The 18,098-nt window shown below is 35.6% G+C and overlaps 2 protein-coding genes across 2 annotated transcripts; both read right to left on the bottom strand.

Annotated features, from left to right (window-relative positions):
- Positions 1–1,093: 1,093 nt before the first annotated feature.
- LOC144979776 (uncharacterized) lies at positions 1,094–6,544 on the bottom strand. The gene is made up of 2 exons (XM_078926850.1): positions 6,328–6,544; positions 1,094–2,529 (listed from the first exon to the last, which is right to left on the bottom strand). The coding sequence occupies exons 1-2, from the start codon at positions 6,385–6,387 to the stop codon at positions 2,077–2,079; spliced, it is 513 nt and encodes a 170-aa protein (XP_078782976.1). The 5' UTR covers positions 6,388–6,544; the 3' UTR covers positions 1,094–2,076.
- A 6,864-nt stretch (positions 6,545–13,408) lies between these two features.
- On the bottom strand, positions 13,409–14,508 carry LOC144979773 (uncharacterized). Its single transcript, XM_078926848.1, has one exon. The coding sequence runs from the start codon at positions 14,496–14,498 to the stop codon at positions 13,908–13,910; it is 591 nt and encodes a 196-aa protein (XP_078782974.1). The 5' UTR covers positions 14,499–14,508; the 3' UTR covers positions 13,409–13,907.
- Between the last annotated feature and the right edge of the window lie 3,590 nt (positions 14,509–18,098).

Genomic DNA, 18,098 nt, shown 5'->3' with positions numbered 1-18,098 from the left:
TGTTGGAAAACAGGTACAGGGGGATAGAAGACGCATATGTACCTCATTGCCCACTATGGAAGGTCAGGAACCCCACCCAGAGATTTACTAACTGCTGCCCTGCTGCTGATTCAAAAAGAATTGCTTTCCATTGCAGTTTTATGCCCAAAAGTTGAAATTTAAAGAAGTGATTCATCACATTCTCCCATCAAACCGAATCATTGCATTATCTAAAGAATTGTCTGATTGATATCGGCGTTACACACTTTTTGACAAGTTGATCTCATTAATATTTCAATATAAGAAACTTTATATAATAGCCAAAAATGAACAGAATGTAAAAAAAATTATTGTAAGAGTTATACCAAATGGTTCAACATCACAACATCTAATAATAATAATAATAATAATAATAATAATAATAATAATATAAATAAATAATAATAATAATAACAATAATAATTATTATCATTACTTAAAAACGATTAATAAATTCTGTGCTGATTAAAGGAAGCATCAACTATATTATCACCCTCTGCACGAAATGTTAAATGCATGCTAAAAAAAACATACAACAAAAAAGCAAAACAAACCCCCCCAAAAAAATAAATAAATAAATAAAAAAATAAATTAACTATGTTGTGAATACAGTAAAAATTCTTCTTTTGATTATTTTGAAATGGATTAGATAATGTGACTCAAACTAAAACGACAAGAATTCATTTAATAAAGGACAAGGTAACAGTATGAGAGATGGGGAAATGACTGAAATAAAAAAACAAAAAAAAAACAAAAAAAGAATACATTTGCATATGACAGGAAATACACTGCAGTCCGCTTAAGATAAATCATCCAGAACACTGTAAAAAAAACCCCGTCTATCTTGTCCAAAACTAAAGAGAAACATTCTTTTATAAGAGATACTTTCTAAAATTAAAGATTATTACAGTAGAACTCGGAAATAGCGAGTTAGACGGGTCCACTCCTGATTACTCGCTATTCCCGAGTTGCCAGGAAAGGTTATAATATTGCTGGTTATTTCCCTCAGTGTGTAATTTGAGTAAAAGCCGTCGCCCCTATTTCAATTTCTTCACAGAAGTGGCAGAATGCTTGGTTTTTTGTTTTTTTTTAAATTTTATTTTTGTGTTTTGTTTTTTTTTCAAGTAAAATCATGACTAGAAAAAAAACAAGAACATAGAAGTGTGTGTGTGCGTGTGCGCGCGAGTGATGCACTCGGCATGTTTGATGAGGTAAGCTAGCGCATCACTCAATCACTGACCCATTGAAATAATGGTTCCACACTCCCCTCTCTCGCTGATCGTGTCGTTCGTTAACGAATGCTACTTGCTGACCGATGCAGCGAAGTGAGGCATGTTGACATGTGCTTACCCCGCGCGTCGCAGTGGCACCACATTGGGTGAATAATTGACCCCACCCCCAATACACACACAAGCACACAAACCCAACCCTCACCCAAATTTGTTTCGCCTATTATGTAGCCCTACTACTACAGACTAGGCTACTATGTAATATTACTCGTAACGAAAAATAAGAAAAGAAAAGAGGCTAGGCTAAAAATATTTAAATTGCCATTGTCTCTGGTTTTGCTTTACTTCGTTCACAGTCCTAGGCTGGGGCAGGAAATGCTCGTTATTTCCGAGTTGACCTCTTTTTAATACTCGCTACTTTCATGCTCATTTTATTGACTCAAATAAGGGAAAAAAACGGGGATTTAGATTTACTCGCTATTTCCGAGTTCTCGCTATTTCCGAGTACGTTACTTTCATGTTCTACTGTATTACAGTTTATCTTAATTAGACCACAGTGTCGTAGGATGAGAATCTCAAATTCAAATTGATGTAAATAATTGCCTTGTTAAACAACTTTAAAATCTCAACTTGAACACATGCTTTAAATATCTCACAATCCAGTCAAAATACATCATAAATAAATTGAATCTAATAAATAATTTTGTGTTTCACCTCGGTCACATGCTTCTAAGCTATAGGGCATCCCCAACTAAGAATTATAATAATGATATTAATAAAATATCATAAGTAGAGTTCACAAGAGATAAATAATTTAAAACCCACAGACTCAGGCTGAATAAGCAGGTGGCTTTTCATTTCTAGAGGCTTCAGAATCTGCATAGCTTGGTAGAGCGGATGGAGCATAGCCGAAGCCGGATGGTGGCTGCTGTGTGTAGTAAGGGCTGGCCTGGGGATGAGGTGGGTATGCATAGGGTCCTGATGATTGTGCTGGGGCAGCTGCTGGATTGACCAGTCTGGTGTTGGAACTGGTATTTGTTTGAATGACTGTGCCATAAGAAGGGTACTGTGAGTTGGCCATTACAGCCAGCCGCCTTTCCCTCCAACGCCGCCTCCAGTATCTTCCAGAACAAGCCAGGATGAGGAAGAAGACGAAAATCCAAATGATCCAGAACCACCAGAATTCATAAACATATGTTTTCCAACAGCAGCCTTCTCCATCTTCACAGCAATATGCTCCACTCCCATGACAAATTTCATGACCACAGATTACAGATGATTGCTGGTGAGTAAAAAAAAATAGAAACATAAAAAATAATGTAAAAAATGATGAAGTGGTATATTTTCACTTTTCTGTTGATAAGAAGATAAAAATCAGAATCACCAAAACAATATTACAACAAGCTATCACAGGGATTTATAAAAAAAAATCTTTACCCAACAAAATCACACTTTTTTTCATCATTTGAAAATATTGACGAAAGTCAATACTACCAATGTGTATTGAAGGATCAAGTGTACCAAGTATTAGCTTTGTGCTGGCTCTCTTCCAGGAGTGTGAAGGATCTATCCAGCCGTATGACATTTTCATTTTATTATCTTGTGAACCTTCTTAAAGGATTCCCCCCACAACTTGAATTGAACTTTGTGAACTTGGAAATAACGTACAAAAAGCAGCGAAACAAGGTTATCTTAATACAGTTCAGAATCCAAACGACCTTATCTCTATGTTTTTAATATTGATTCTGTTTCTACTGCATACTTAGGTGAAGAGATACTATGTTCCCCTGTCTGCACAGAGAATTTTGTGTTGAGTCTCATTTTCTCTTATATGGGGCAGAGTGGTATTGTCTTTTTTTGTACCTCGAAGGAACAGAGTTTGACTCTCCACTGCACTGGATCACTTTACCCTGGCTCTATACGGGTGCTGTACTGTGTCTCCTCTTGCAATAAACCCAAGAGACAAAATTTCCATTGGGGATGACTAAAAGGAATTATGAATAAAAAGAATGTATTATTGAAATTTTATGAATTAGGGTTTGCCTTGCGATGAGATGGAGTTTGAAAATTCTAAACTACCCTGGATGTTTTATTGTCAATCGAGAATTTGAATACGAAGACATGGTTTTCTACTTAAATTTTGACGATAGCTCACCTTTGAGAGTGAAAGTGACCAAGATAGTGATAGGAAGAGTAGGCATGATAAATAAGGGACAAATAAAAGTGGAAGAAGTAGGGGTGGTCTATAAACATAGGTAAGGGTAAAAATTGATTAGCATCAAAAAAGAGAAAAAAATTAGAACAATAAAGGACTTTATAACGTCTTTATATTAAGCTGGAATTTATAATCCTCCTCCCCCCCCCCCCCCCCCATCTAAAAAAAAAAACAAACAACCCCACCATCAAATAAATACTTGAACTTAAATTGCTAATTTCACTGATCTAAATCCATAAAATTGGCAAGACCAGTTAGAACAATTCCTAGCTTACTCCACGCAGTGGGCAAACATGAATATTTTGTCTTGTCATTAAAGTCACATAATAAATGGACGTGCCTAGGCTTTATCAATATCTCTGTCAAATTCAATTTACTTTCTTTGATATTTTCGGCCAGAGAATTCCATATTCCGATTCATAGGTCAAAGTTGGAAAAAATGAAAAGCCTGCCAGGACTGAGCCAGCAAAACCAAAAGCCTACAAGACCATTACAATCCATCAATCAAACTCATAACAAATGTCAAAATAATAAATAATATCATAGTAATGTAATATTATGTAATTTATCATAAGTAGTACATTCATTTGACATAACTTTACTTTTTGTCGATATTTAATGAATTGTCCTCCACATAAAGGCCTACAATCTTAATTATAGCGTTACATCAAAAGATTATGAAAAACATATATTAATATATTTGGCAAAAGGCTGGAAAGTACTTAATTTGTATTTACTTTACAAAGCAAGCTACAATATCTTTGTTACTGCAACAGCTTATAAATAAGACTCATAAATAATTGATGTTTATTCTTTGACAGTTTAGAGGGAGGGAGGGAGGGAGGGAGGGAGGGGGGGAGAGAGAGAGAGAGAGAGAGAGAGAGAGAGAGAGAGAGAGAGAGAGAGAGAGAGAGAGAGAGAGAGAGAGAGAGAGAGAGAGAAGACTACTCTGCCAGAGTAATTTAAATTCCCTTCCCTTTCCATCATCTCGCTACTCATCCAGGACCACCGATGGTCTCACTTTTGACATTTGGCACCAGTCTGTCTATGCCGATGTAAAAAAATATGGGAGTGTCACCATAATTGATGCACCTAAGCACAGGTGTCAAAATAAGATGATGACATTTTGCGAGCTGATCGGATTTTGACCTGATAGGAGAATTGGTTCAAATAGGAAATAGATGTAGATTCCAAGAGCACACTATCAAAGTACTTAGTTTGAGATCACCTAAAAGTTTCACCTAGACACCAGCACAAGATCCCACTAAGTGGAATACACTCAAATGGTTACAAATCATATGTTAAAAATAAAGAATAATAATACATAACAGAGAGATGATTTACAAGGAAAAAAATATCATCTCCCAAAACTATAACTATACATTCGACTGTTTCCCTCCCAGCCAAGGACTCCGGCCAGGGTCAGGACAAAACCAAGTAACCTCATTCCAAGACAAAGGCAGAAAGCAATTGAAAAACAGGTACAGGGGGATAGAAGACACAGCAAGTACCTCCCTGCCCACTGTGGGAGGTCGTGTTTTACTTGTTCTTGGGTGCTTTAATGTAAATTATAGAACTTTTTACCATTCCATTTTCCTCATTTTTACTGGCGCTGATATGACCTAAATGCGTTGCATGCACTGTAAGACCCTTAAAACATTTTTTTTAAAAACCAGCTCTGCACTGTATTAATTTTTACTGTAATATAAATGTTGACATTTAAAAAATACTAAATTATTTTTTTGTGTTGTATTTGTATGGCCAATAAACTTCAATCTCTCTTCTGACATTTTTTTCGGCAGAGGGGAGGGGCATGATAATAATATTATCAGAAGGCCTTAAAAAAAAAAAAGAGAGAAAAGCAGCAAAAATAACCAAACAAGTACAAGTACTCATTAAATAGAAGGGGAAAAAATAAAATAAAGAGACAGTTCCAGAAACGTAGCGAATTATGCTAGAAAGCCAAAATCTTGACCTCCTTAGCCAAAATGAGCCATTTTTTGCTAGGGAGACCAAAACAAAACAATAAATAAAGAACCCCCCCCCCCCCCCCCCCAAGAAAACATAACAAGATTTTAAAAATACAAACAACCTCCACTCCACAACATAGGAGATATAATTACAATAATGAAAACAATGTTGTTTTATGTCGGAGACCAAATACAGATAGTGGTCTCTCAGCAAATATTGAAAATCATATTTTAAAAAAATAATAATAATAAAAAGGAAAAAAAGAAAAGCAAAAAAACAAAACAAAAACTAAATAATTTTTTATGTTGGACGGCCGATAACTTGCAATTGCTCTTCTGACTTTTTTTTTTTTGATACTAATATTAATAACATCATGATAATTATAGGTTTTGATTTATAATTATTATGGCTTTAAAAAAAAAAAAAGGAAGAAAGAAGACTAGGTAGATCTAGTCTATATCTAGCAAACAAAACAAAATCCCAAAACAATCAAGCAATAAATAAATAGAAGAAAAAAAACTCGCCTCTTAAACAGAAAGTAACAGTTCCATAAACGAAAACACGGTTTTACGCCGGGAAGCCAAAATCTTGGTCTCCCAAGTGCCTATTAGTATTATTATTATTAGTTAAAATTAAAATGATGGCCCATTTTGGTTAGAGAGAGGCCACGATTTTGGATTTGGTCTCTTTCTTTTTCGGTTTGAGAAGCCCTACTATTTAACATCCTGGTACACTTCATTATCCTATAATATACAATATTGGCGTAGAAGTACAGGATCAACTTGACACTTTTGTCATAAAAAAAGTAGATAGAGTCTAGACAAAAACGTGTAGAGTGTAGAGTAGAGAGTAGAGAATTATGAATTGTCAATCGGATTGGCGGTGTACACTTACCACATAATAATAAGGTAAAATGGCCCATGAAAACAATATAATATTTTTGAGCACGTCCATCTTTAGGTTCAGTTAGTGCGTATTGTGTTTCGTTTGGACATGAAATCACAAAGATCCTGTTATCAGTTTATCCTCGACAGTAACAACCTTTGCTCTGATTGATTTCCTCGGAACAGTTATCAGCGTTATTATTAGTTTCTCCTTGTTTTGATCTGGGTTTCGATTACTTTTGCCTATCCGTGTTTAAAAACTGATCTAATCAAATTTCTAAAAAACGAAACAAAATCGTAAATCTGTGGATAGAACATTAGTTTTTAAACCCGAGAACAAATTTATATTTATTTAAATCAACAACAGCAATAATGTTCAGTAGTACTTGAGACTATTCTGGGCAATGTAAAAGTGTGATGCTTTCGATCTATAATTAGTACGCGTCTAGCACAAAATAATCGAAGTTATAACTTACGTAATAGTAATTTCTCTCGTGTTATGAAAATTAAGCTTCGTCACAGTCACACATCACATGACGGGCGTCTTCATGATATGTAATGGTTAAAATCACACACACACACACACACACACACACTGGGGGGGGGGGGGGAGAGAGAGAGAGAGAGAGAGAGAGAGAGAGAGAGAGAGAGAGAGAGAGAGAGAGAGAGAGAGAGAGAGAGCACAAAATTCGACATCAGTAATCAGCAAAAGCAGTCCCATGTTTGAAAATTGGTAAGAGGTCGTCCTTTTACTGTTAGTGTTAGCCTATCGTGGGTCAACGAGATGTGTTAGTGTTAGGGTAACCAATCTACCTTCACGTGTCCTCTTTTCTCTCGCCAAATCTTGAAACCCAGCTACCCATTTACCGTACTCAGGTGTAAAATGAGTACAGGGCCATTAACAGCGTTGTCTCTGTCCGAAAAAAAAAATGTAATATCGCCTAACAGGCGCCATGTCCCGTCCTAAATGTTAATAAATGTTATTGACCAGGGACCTCTTGCAAAGCGCTTTGAGCACGTTTAGTAGATATTGCGCTATATACAAGTAAAAGCTCAATTAAATAGCGGTACAACCTAATTTATCCAGTTAAGAAGAGCCCGATGGGTAAATGTGCTTTCATACATAGGGACAAGACCAACAACGTTCGACCCATAATTGGTCTTCCTCAGGAGAAAAACAATCAAGACAGAATCTGAGTCAGGCCTACTCTTTTTATTTTCCTCTTTAAGTAAGCCTACCACCAATTTACTGTTGGGTGGTATCCTGCATCAAGGAATTCAGTTGCAAAACTTGACTGACTGACACTGACCGTAGCCATCGTTAAGTTATAGATAGTTCGAAGATGACGTCACTCAGGCCTTTGTTATTGTTTTTGCCATCCGCGTTTGTGAGTTGTTCTCACTAAACTGTATTAACCAGACTATAAAAGTTCATGGTTACACAGAGTTTGTGTGTTGGTCCATTATACTTCCGGATGGCAATGTTGTGAACTCCTTGGCCAAGCGCATTCTATCTATAGATAGTTCGAAGATGACGTCACTCAGGTCTTTGTTATTGTTTTTGCCATCCGCGTTTGTGAGTTGTTCTCACTAAACTGTATTAACCTGACTATAAAAGTTCATGGTTACACAGAGTTTGTGTGTTGGTCCGTTATACTTCCGGATGGCAATGTTGTGAACTCCTTGGCCAAGCGCATTCTATCTATAGATAGTATGCAGATGACGTCACTCAGGTCTTTGTTATTGTTTTTGCCATCCGCGTTTGTGAGTTGTTCTCACTAAACTGTATTAACCAGACTATAAAAGTTCATGGTTACACAGAGTTTGTGTGTTGGTCCGTTATATTTCCGGATGGCAATGTTGTGAACTCCTTGGCCAAGGGCATTCTATCTATAGCCTGACACTGAAATCCTAAAGGACTTGCAGTTTGACGTCATTATTTGGTTTTTGCACCGTCCAGTGAGTTGTCGTTAGTAGAGCTCATGGAAACAAGTTATTTCATTGGTTGAACTATTGAATACAACTCACGATTTGTTTTCTTTAGTGGCAAAAGACTGGCATTTTGACTTCATTTTTCGGTCAGTATCAGGCCATAACTTTACGAAGGCCACGCACTGACAGTAAGTTCAAGGGACTCGATAGGGGAAACGGGACTTTCACTCAGTATTTTTAATTAGTGTGTGTGTGTGGGGGGGGGGGGGGGGGGGGGGGGGGGGGGGCTGAACTGTGACTGAGACTGAGAGACATCATGGTGAGGTCGTTCTTCAGATTTGAGTCATAATATGAACATGGAACAGATTTTCCCCCTATTTCTATGGTGTTAAAGGGCCAACAGCAATTGCTTGTCACCTTCCTTTACGGAAAGGACGCTAGTCTATCGTAAAGTACTTTCCACTAGATCTAACAGATCCAGCTACCCAATCACTGCTGGGTGAACAGGGTGGGGGAGATAAAAAAAAACAAAAACAAACCTCGACTTCACCCGAGATCAAATCCTATCCCAGTTCAGTAAGTCCCTTTTCCCGTGAAGCGAGTGCTCTACCAATCGAGCTATCGGGAACCCCTGGTATGGTGTGGGCCAGGGTGAAATCGGACACCGTCTGCAATGGTTACTAAGATACAAAGGAAGAATTACTTTAAAATAACGGGAGGGAAGGGATGGAGACATCGAATAATTCAATCATGGAATGCATCAGCCTGACGAGTCCGCAAATTGCTATTTATATGATCTCATTGTAGTTACAGAAAAACTCTCGAACCAACAAAATTGTCCATTACACCAATGCTTATTCAGACTTCAGATCCATTATTTAATTGAGCTTTTATATAGCGCAATATCTACTAGACGTGCTCAAAGCGCTTTACAAAAGGTCCCTGGTCAACAGCAACATTTATTAACATTTAGGACGGGACATGGCGCCTGTTACTGTTAGGCGATATTACATTTTTTCGGACAGAGACAACGCTGTTAACGGCCATGTACTCATTTTACACCTGAGTACGGTGAGAGAATGTGAGTAACGAGCCTTCTCCAAGGACTCAACTATGCGTCGAGGTCACCAGACTTGTGTGCTCGTCGTATCAGGCATATGATGTTATGTTTTTTAAATTCTCTTTTCTTTGGGGAGGTAGAGATTTTAATGCGTTCGCGGCACTTGTTCCTTGAGAGATCAGAAGACCCCACACTGGGATCGATATTGTTTCCTTTGTGAGGCGAGTGCTCTACCCACTGAGCCATCGGAAACCCTTGACAATAAACGGTTTGCCGCTATACTATATTCTGATTTTATTTAATGGTTTTCACGGCGCATGCTACACTTTAAGTAAGGCCTTTTCAATGCCGATAAATGTGTAGGAAGAAAGAAATATGACAGTCAAAAGATTAATAGTAATAAGATGAGCGTATGTATTTTTATGTGAAACAACGCGGATGCTAGATAACAGTAACAGAAATCGGAAGTAGATCCAAGAAAAACCTCTTACTCTTACTGTATCCTAGTTATTCTAATACTACCACTTCATTCCCACACTCCAACTTCACTGCTACTGCTACAGAATCGCCGCCAAAAGAGAAACCTACACCTAACGATTGCATTTAACTTCCTTTAGTTTGCTTCGGTCTTTAGAACCCAAACAAGTCAACAATGAAAAAATAGGCCATGTATCTAATTGAGTGATAAATATTTTGTATATTTGCGAGTTTCTTAAAAAAAAAATTAATTACCTCTTGAGACAATAGACTATTATTATTAGACGTAGATTATTATTATTATTATTATGAAACAATCATCGATTTCTTCTTTATTATTATTGTAATCATCATCATTATTATTATTTGAAAGGCAACCGTACACTACACACATCTCCTACTCCCACAAAATGTCAATCCCTCTGCTACTGCTACACTTGTGTCATTGGCGTTCACTAAGAAGAAGACAAAGGGGAATACATAGTTACACCCTACCCATATGTGTATACCCGAGTCATCTAAAGTGCCAAAGTCCAAACATAACACAGAATTCCCACCCAAAGGCGTTAAGATAGTTTCCAACTCCAACGATTTATATAAATGTTCATATTTTTTCTAAAATTACCTATCACTCTTGAACTATCTTTTGAATAGCAATCTGTCCCTCCAGGAAGATGCGGCCGTCAGATAACCTCAAGGGGCTTGTTTTCGTGTATTAGTATTATAAATTATAACAATTTCATTGATTCGTTGTTGTAAATGGTAATGGTAATGTTTCTTACTTTATTTTTAGCAGTTCACACATCTTTGAAAGGTAATTTTCAAAGACATTCATGTGATTTTCAAAGATGATTTTTTATGTTCTACTCACAAGAATTAGCAGTTCTTGCGTTCTTGACATAATTTCAAAAGGGTACGTAAACGCAGTCTCAGTATTGCCAGTAATAAGTAATAAATAAAATATTGTTGAAATTTCGTTTCTTTTTATTTATCATTATCATTCATGTATACCTATCTTCTTTTTTTTTTAAATTCCTAATCATTTGACCATGTAACCGTTAACTATTTTAGGTGACAGTGACATTTTTAAATTATTAAGCCATTCTTAACGCGCAGCAGAGGCTGGTGTAGCATGCTAAGGGTTAAAATAAATATTCTTTAAAATAGTGTACTTCTACATTGTCAAGTAGTATATTTCTGTTAGTTGTTTTTAATGAAACGAAGCTTTTAAACCTATCAGTATTCATATTTATTGTGAAAAAAAAAAAAAAAATTAAATTGAGCTTTATATAGTGCAATATCCAAAGGGCTTTACAAGGGGTCCCTGGTCAACAGCAACATTTAACATGTAGGACGGGACATGATGTCTGTTAGGTGCTATTACAATCTTTTCGGACAAAGACAATGCTGTTAACGGCCAGGTACTCATTTTACACCTGAGTACAGTGAGAGAATGTAAGTAAAGAGCCTTTTCCAAGGACTCAACTATGCGCCGAGCCCGAGGCTCGAACCCAGGACCTTCCGCTCCGAAAGCGAGTGTCATATCACTAGATCCCATAGCCGCACAAAGGTTTTGTGGGTTACAAAAGCACACAAGAACATGCATAAATGTCGGATTTTTGGCAAAATTTATGGCATGTCGAATTTATGGCATAATTTGCCTTTTTTGGCATAATTTTGCGCGGGGACAGAGCAATAGCACATTTCCACAGATTTACCATGCTCAGTGTGTGCTTCAAATGTTTCATTTATTCCCCCTCAGAAGGCCATATGGAACCTTATTCTCATTCCAAACAGTATCAGTCGCCTGCTAAACATCCCTTTTCCACGAACACACTTACGATATATATGTCACTGCTCAGCCCGAGTGAGAGGTAATGTGTGTAAATTGTCTTACCCCAGGATCAGAAACATTTGATGATCACTGTCACTGTCACCCATACAGCTGCTGACTATGCTTAACATTGCTTGATATTTTTGACAAGATGAGAAACCATACAGAGAATGATTATCATCTCTCGCATAAAAATAAAAACGAACAAACTTACACTTGGCTAACTCAAGACACAAGAAAAAGGACTTCCACAGGGACTGGGAATTTCAATCCGGGCAGGGACTGGCAGCCACTAGAAAGAAACAGTGAGAGTGAGAGAAATAAGAAAGCCCCTCAAATAGCTAACTCATCAGCTATATGGTCTTGTGTGCTGCTATGTGGTCTTGTTGTGGTATTACACTCACTTTCGGATCAGAGGTCCTGGGTTCGAGCCTGCTCGGTGCATAGTTGAGTCCTTGGAAAAGGCTCTTTACTCACATTCTCTCGCCGTACTCAGGTGTACTATTACTACCTGGCTGTTAACAGCATTGTCTCTGTCCGAAAAAGAATAAAATTGTAATATGTATCACCTAACAGGCGTCATGTCCTGTCCTACATGTTAAATGTTGCTGTTGGTCAGGGACCCCTTGTAAAGCGCTTTGAGTTTGAGCATGTTTAGTGGTTATTGCGCTGTATTTTAAAGCTCAATTAAAAAAAAAACTCATCATCAATGGTTTACATTTACATTATCATGTTGTTTTGTTTTTTTTTGCAATATCCGCTTATGCTCAAATTCAAAGTAAAGGGAGTGAGGGATCAAGAGAGAAAAGGAAGTAAAATATCTCCCTTGACTCATTAGTGTTTTCCCGTTCAATTACCTTTGGTAATGGCAATTAACACACCAGACCCCATTATCATGCACAAAGACACACTGTCAAGTCTGGTGAAAGAACTGAGAAATAATTTCTAAGACAAGACGAATGGAAAGGGGTAATAAAGTAAGCGGATAAGTGAACACATGTTAAGATAGACTAAGAAGAGTTGATTGGTTTTCTACCTATGATGAAATTGATGAATTAGGTAGTAAAAAATATTTTTTTGGTTGCCTGTGACTCATGTCAACCAGTTTTGATTTGACCTGTAGTTTTTGATAAGAACCCATGAAGTAAAAATTGGGATATAGGGTATGAGAAACAAACAAAAAAGAAAAAAAAATCTGCAGAAAAACCCAAAGGGGTCAGGTTGGGATATTGTGATTGGTTAGAGATTGGAGAGGACAAAGCAATCATGTTGCACTGAATATATATATATTTTAAAGCTGTTTTTAGAAAATTGACTCGCATCATCCTTCACTTTGCTGGGACCAAGGCTCACTACAAACAAAAGGTGAAAACACAGCCCTACTCTAAGCAGAAATTATGCTTGAGTGACTAGGCTTTAAGGGGTAAAGGGGGTGGAGGGGGCGCATAACAAGAGAGGTAATCAGGTTATTACATATCCAGTGCATTGAAGATTACTTATTGACACTGATTCCTGTTATAAGTTGATACAGTACTCGATACTGGTACCTATCGACCAGTGCCCACCATTAGTGTACTCAGAATCTAACACACTTTTTGGCCTCTCCCGAGAGCATGCTAGAACCCATCGAGTATTGTATAATACAACAATTTAACCCTGATTACTGAATACTCTGCAATGAGTCAGATACAATCTAATGTTTGAATCAGTATGTCCCATTTTTCTGATCCATACCAAAATGTCTACCCCTCTCATGTTAAATATTTAAATAAAGCGAAAACACCATGCTTAAAAAAAAGGGGATCTTTATTTATTTTCTTTACATATGTTTCATAGTAGTAGCACCATGGTTATGATTGTCCAATTATTATGTATTTTTAAAATTTAAACAACCACAGGACAAAAATAAAACCAAGGTTGCTTGTACCATAGTTACGTGAAGACAACCAATTCTTATTACTTTAGTTTAGTGACCATTTTAAAAATGTGCTCTGCATCACCTTTTCAGAAAATCTTATCCAGCCGGTATACCTATTCTGTAAATTCAGCAAATCTAACTTAATTCAAGTTCAATCAAGAAACAGTTCTTTTTGTGAGTCCGACAACCGTCTATTATTGTCTATGTAAAATGAATACTTTTCCACTGGAAACCTTCAATAATTAATACATGATGAAATTTCCTGTACTTGCACTGATTCTAAAAAATGATGACAATGAATTCACAATGTAAATGTAAGTTGTAATTGTAAGTGTAAGAAAAAAAAAAAATCAAAATTCAACAAATTAATTAATTCCGCTTTCTCATTGGATTGAAAGGCGGTGGGTCTTGAAGATAATTTGGGTCTTTGTTTATAAATGGCATATATCCTGAAGCTCTGGATCTCTTAATTGTAAAAGCAACGTGTTTTTGCATTGGAATACAAAGTCCTGTGATAGCTCTACCATAAATTCTTCCAGTGTATGGTGAAACAAATTGGCTGAGTAAACGAACATTTTTATAATCAACGTTCACGTTATTGGTGCACAAAAAACACCGAGCGTAATCCTTAATGAATGGATCAGGCATGTCTGATAAAGGCATATCATTTTGTACTTTTTGGAGAAGATTGTCAACTAGGTAAGAATCGAATTTTACAGCTTTGCAAAATGTTGGTTCCAAGTTTTCCGAGTCCAAGTCAGTTTGAGATGCCGGCTTGTTGGTACGAGGCGCCGGTGGTTCAATACGAGCAAACCTGGTCTCTACTTTCAATTCCTGTTTCCTTTGTCTCCCTTCGAGGTTTAGTGAAAGAGAAAAATTCTGTCTTGGGATCAAGAATACTTGACGAAGTGCTGTGCAAATGGTTCGACATCTAAGATTTATATGTTGAAGGACAGCCATTTTCAATCACTGAACCGAACATGATTTTGAAGATTAGAGAGGTTCTTTGGGGAGATATGTGTATGTAGTGTTTCAAGACAATATTTGAATGCACACTTTATAAAATCTTACTAAATACAATTGAAAATTGACAGGTAATCATACTGCTTTGAATAAATATCTGAACAAGTGTGAATGAAACGGTGCCAGACAAAGCAATAAAAACCACCAGAAAATAACCATCACAAAAAAATCAGTCATCCTCGACTGCGGTTCGAACCTTAGACTTTAGACCTTCTGATTGCCGGTCAGACGTCCTACCATTACACCACGGAGGCTCCCGGTGCCTGGTCCCTAGTTTCTTGATTTGAATAATGATACGAACAGAAATGACTGCGCTCGAAAAATTAGCATATATGTTCACTCTAAAATGAAAAGATGCAAAGCAATCCTTTCACTTTTAGAACCATACGGCTTAGGCTAATGGAGTTGAATTATTCTCGAGTTGATTGCCCCGTATTATGACAACATCTAGACAATGACATCTCACAGTCTCATGAAGAAGGGTTTTTAATTTATTATTTGTTCATTCCACTTAACCGCTACATAGGCATAAGACTGGGGACTCGAAGTATAGACTGAGGAACTAATAACAGCATCTCGAGGAGAAGGGTACACCGGCTAAGTTTATGATGTAAGGGAAATAACTTCATAATAATCGTCTAGAGTAGTAAATATGTACCAGTACTTTCCCCTTATATGCCCCATTTAATTTGATCAGTTTGACCATTTTCAGTTTAAACCCGATATTTTTTAGTTTTCCAAATCCCGATTTAATACCGTTTCGAGGCGTGGGGTCACATTTCATATACCCCCCCCCCTAAAACTCATAACATCCGCCTGTCGGATATAACATTCCATCACACAAAATGTGTAACTTTAATGTCACGTGACCCATCGATATTTTGTTGGAGTTTCTTTGATACGAAGAATTGAAATTCTATTACAAAATCTGAGACTCAAGAGTGATTGTTTATGTTTTATTGAGGGGAACGAAAATCATTTGTTAAAGTGAGAAAAAATAAAAGTGAAAATGATAATTATTTAAAAAGCCCCCCTCCCCTCCACAAAAAAAAAAAAAAAAAAAAATAAAAAAAAAAATAAAAAATAAAAAATACAAACAAAAGACAAAAAAACAAAAACAAAAAAACCTCCCCTCTCCACAGAAAAAAGAAAATCAAAACCACAAATAAAAAAACTCTCCAAAACTTGATGACAGTGACGCCTGAACAATGTAATCTTGCAATTTATACGAAGATGGGATTTTAATTCGCTATTATTTTCATTCCATTTAACCGCTACATGAAATAATTATCAGAGACTTGAGACTCGAAGTAGTAGTTGCTGACCTGTTCAGTTTATGATGTAAGGGATATAACTTAATATATTAAACGAGTTTAGTAAATTTATACGAGTTCTATCCCTTGATTTGATTCTGTTTTGTACCTGTGTTTATAGTTTATGATAGGTTATAGTGAACAGTATTTTGTCAGAGTCGCTTTGATACTAAGATTTGATAGTACACCCTGTATAATACAAATCTGAGACATGAAGCGATCGTTTATGAAAATCAATTGTTAAGGAATGATAATAAGACGGAGGTGCTGTATGTGGGGAACAGGAAGTGAAAAAGTGAAACAGATTTGAAGTTGGGGGATGCCTCCATTCAAATTGTTGACAAAGTGAAAAACCTTGGCACATTCTTAGACTCTGGACTGTCGATGGAACATCAGGTTAATAATTTGGTTAGATCTCTCTTTTTCCAACTAAAAAAGATTGCTTCCATTAGACGGTTCATATCTGAGGATGTGACCAAGCTCCTGGTTGTGTCCCTCGTACTATCGAAATTGGATTATTGTAATGCTCTGTTGTTTGGCGTTTCGCAATACAATCTGAAACGTCTTCAGATTGTCCAAAACAGCGCTGCCAGACTAGTATTCATGAAGCGTAGGTGCGACTCTGCCGGACCTCTACTTCATGACCTGCATTGGCTGCCTGCTGAGAAAAGGATTAAATTCAAAGCTTGTGTTTTAGTGTATCGTTGTCTTGAAGATACTTCCCCTTCCTACCTTTCAGAACTAATTGAAATATATTCAAAACCCCGCCCCTTACGTTCGGCCAGTGATTCCACAAAACTAGTTGTCCCTCGAATTCGGAAAAATGCTGGAATGAGATCCTTTTCTCATTTCGGACCCTTTATTTGGAACGCCTTACCGCAGAGCATTGGTGAAAAAGAATCTTTGTCTATTTTTAAACGTTCGCTTAAAACATATTTGTTTCGATTTTAGTAGATGGTATGAGAAGCAAGATAGGTCTGGTTTGTTTTGTGTGGTATGTTGTGTGTGTGTATGTGTGTGTGTGTGTGTGTGTGCGCTTGTGTGTGTAAATGAGTATGTTTCAGCCAAAGTAATTTGTAATTTAAGCGCTTAGAGTCTGGTGTCTCGGAGTTAAAGCGCTATATAAGTTTTCAGCATTATTATTATTATTATTATTATTATTATTTATTATTATTATTATTATTATTATTATTATTATTATTATTATTATTAAGGTAACAAAAACGTTTGACCATCTTTTTAAAAAAAGCCAATAATATTATTGATAATAATAATAATAATAATAATAATGATAATAATAATAATAATAATAATAATAATAATAAATAATAATAATAATAATAATAATAATAATAATAATAATAATAATAATAATAATAATAATAATAATAATAATAATAATAATAATAATAATAATAATAATAATAATAATAATAATAATAATATAATAATATAATAAAATAATAATAATAATAATAATAATAATAATAATAATAATAATAATAATAATAATAATAATACTATATAATAATAATAAATAATAATAATAATAATAATAATAATAATAATAATAATAATAATAATAATACTCGTAATAATAATAAAAGAACGAAAAGAAAAAAGAAACAAACAAAACAACAAAACAATACCACAAAAAATAAAATACAAAATCAAACCCCCCAAATAACACAACCCCACCCCTCCCAAAAATAAAACCCAAACAAAAACTTAAAAAGAAAAAAAACATCAAAAAGAACAACAAAAAAAAAAACAAAAAACAAAAAACAAAAAAAAAAAAAAAACCCCCCCCCCCCAAAAAAAAAAAACAAAAAAAAAAACCAAAAACAAAAAAAACAACAACAACAAAAAAACCAAAAAAAAACAAAAAAACAAAAACAAAACGACAAAGTCAATAAATGTATAATATTTGTTTTGGTGGATGATATTTTCTCCTGGTAAATCATCTCTCTGTTGTGTACTGTAACATTTTTAAAGTTTTGAATGTGTTTTGCAAGTATTCGAGTGTAAAAAAATAATGAAAAAAACATTAAAAAGAAAAAATAATAAACAAAAAAAAAAAGAAAAAAAAGAAAGAAAAACAAAACAAAATAAAACAACCCCCCCCCCCCAAAAAAAAAACAAAAACAAAAAAAAACCAAACCAAAAAACAAAAACAAAACCCAAATAAAAACAAACCATACTATCACGTAAGCTTATATATCAT

This window comes from Berghia stephanieae, chromosome 9, assembly GCF_034508935.2.
Source record: "Berghia stephanieae isolate SIO BIC M18660-M18661 chromosome 9, UCSD_Bste_1.3, whole genome shotgun sequence".
In the NCBI taxonomy this organism is placed as follows: domain Eukaryota; kingdom Metazoa; phylum Mollusca; class Gastropoda; order Nudibranchia; family Aeolidiidae; genus Berghia; species Berghia stephanieae.
The sequence above is the reverse complement of the archived record's forward strand: the minus strand, read 5'-3'. Positions and strand labels throughout refer to the sequence as shown.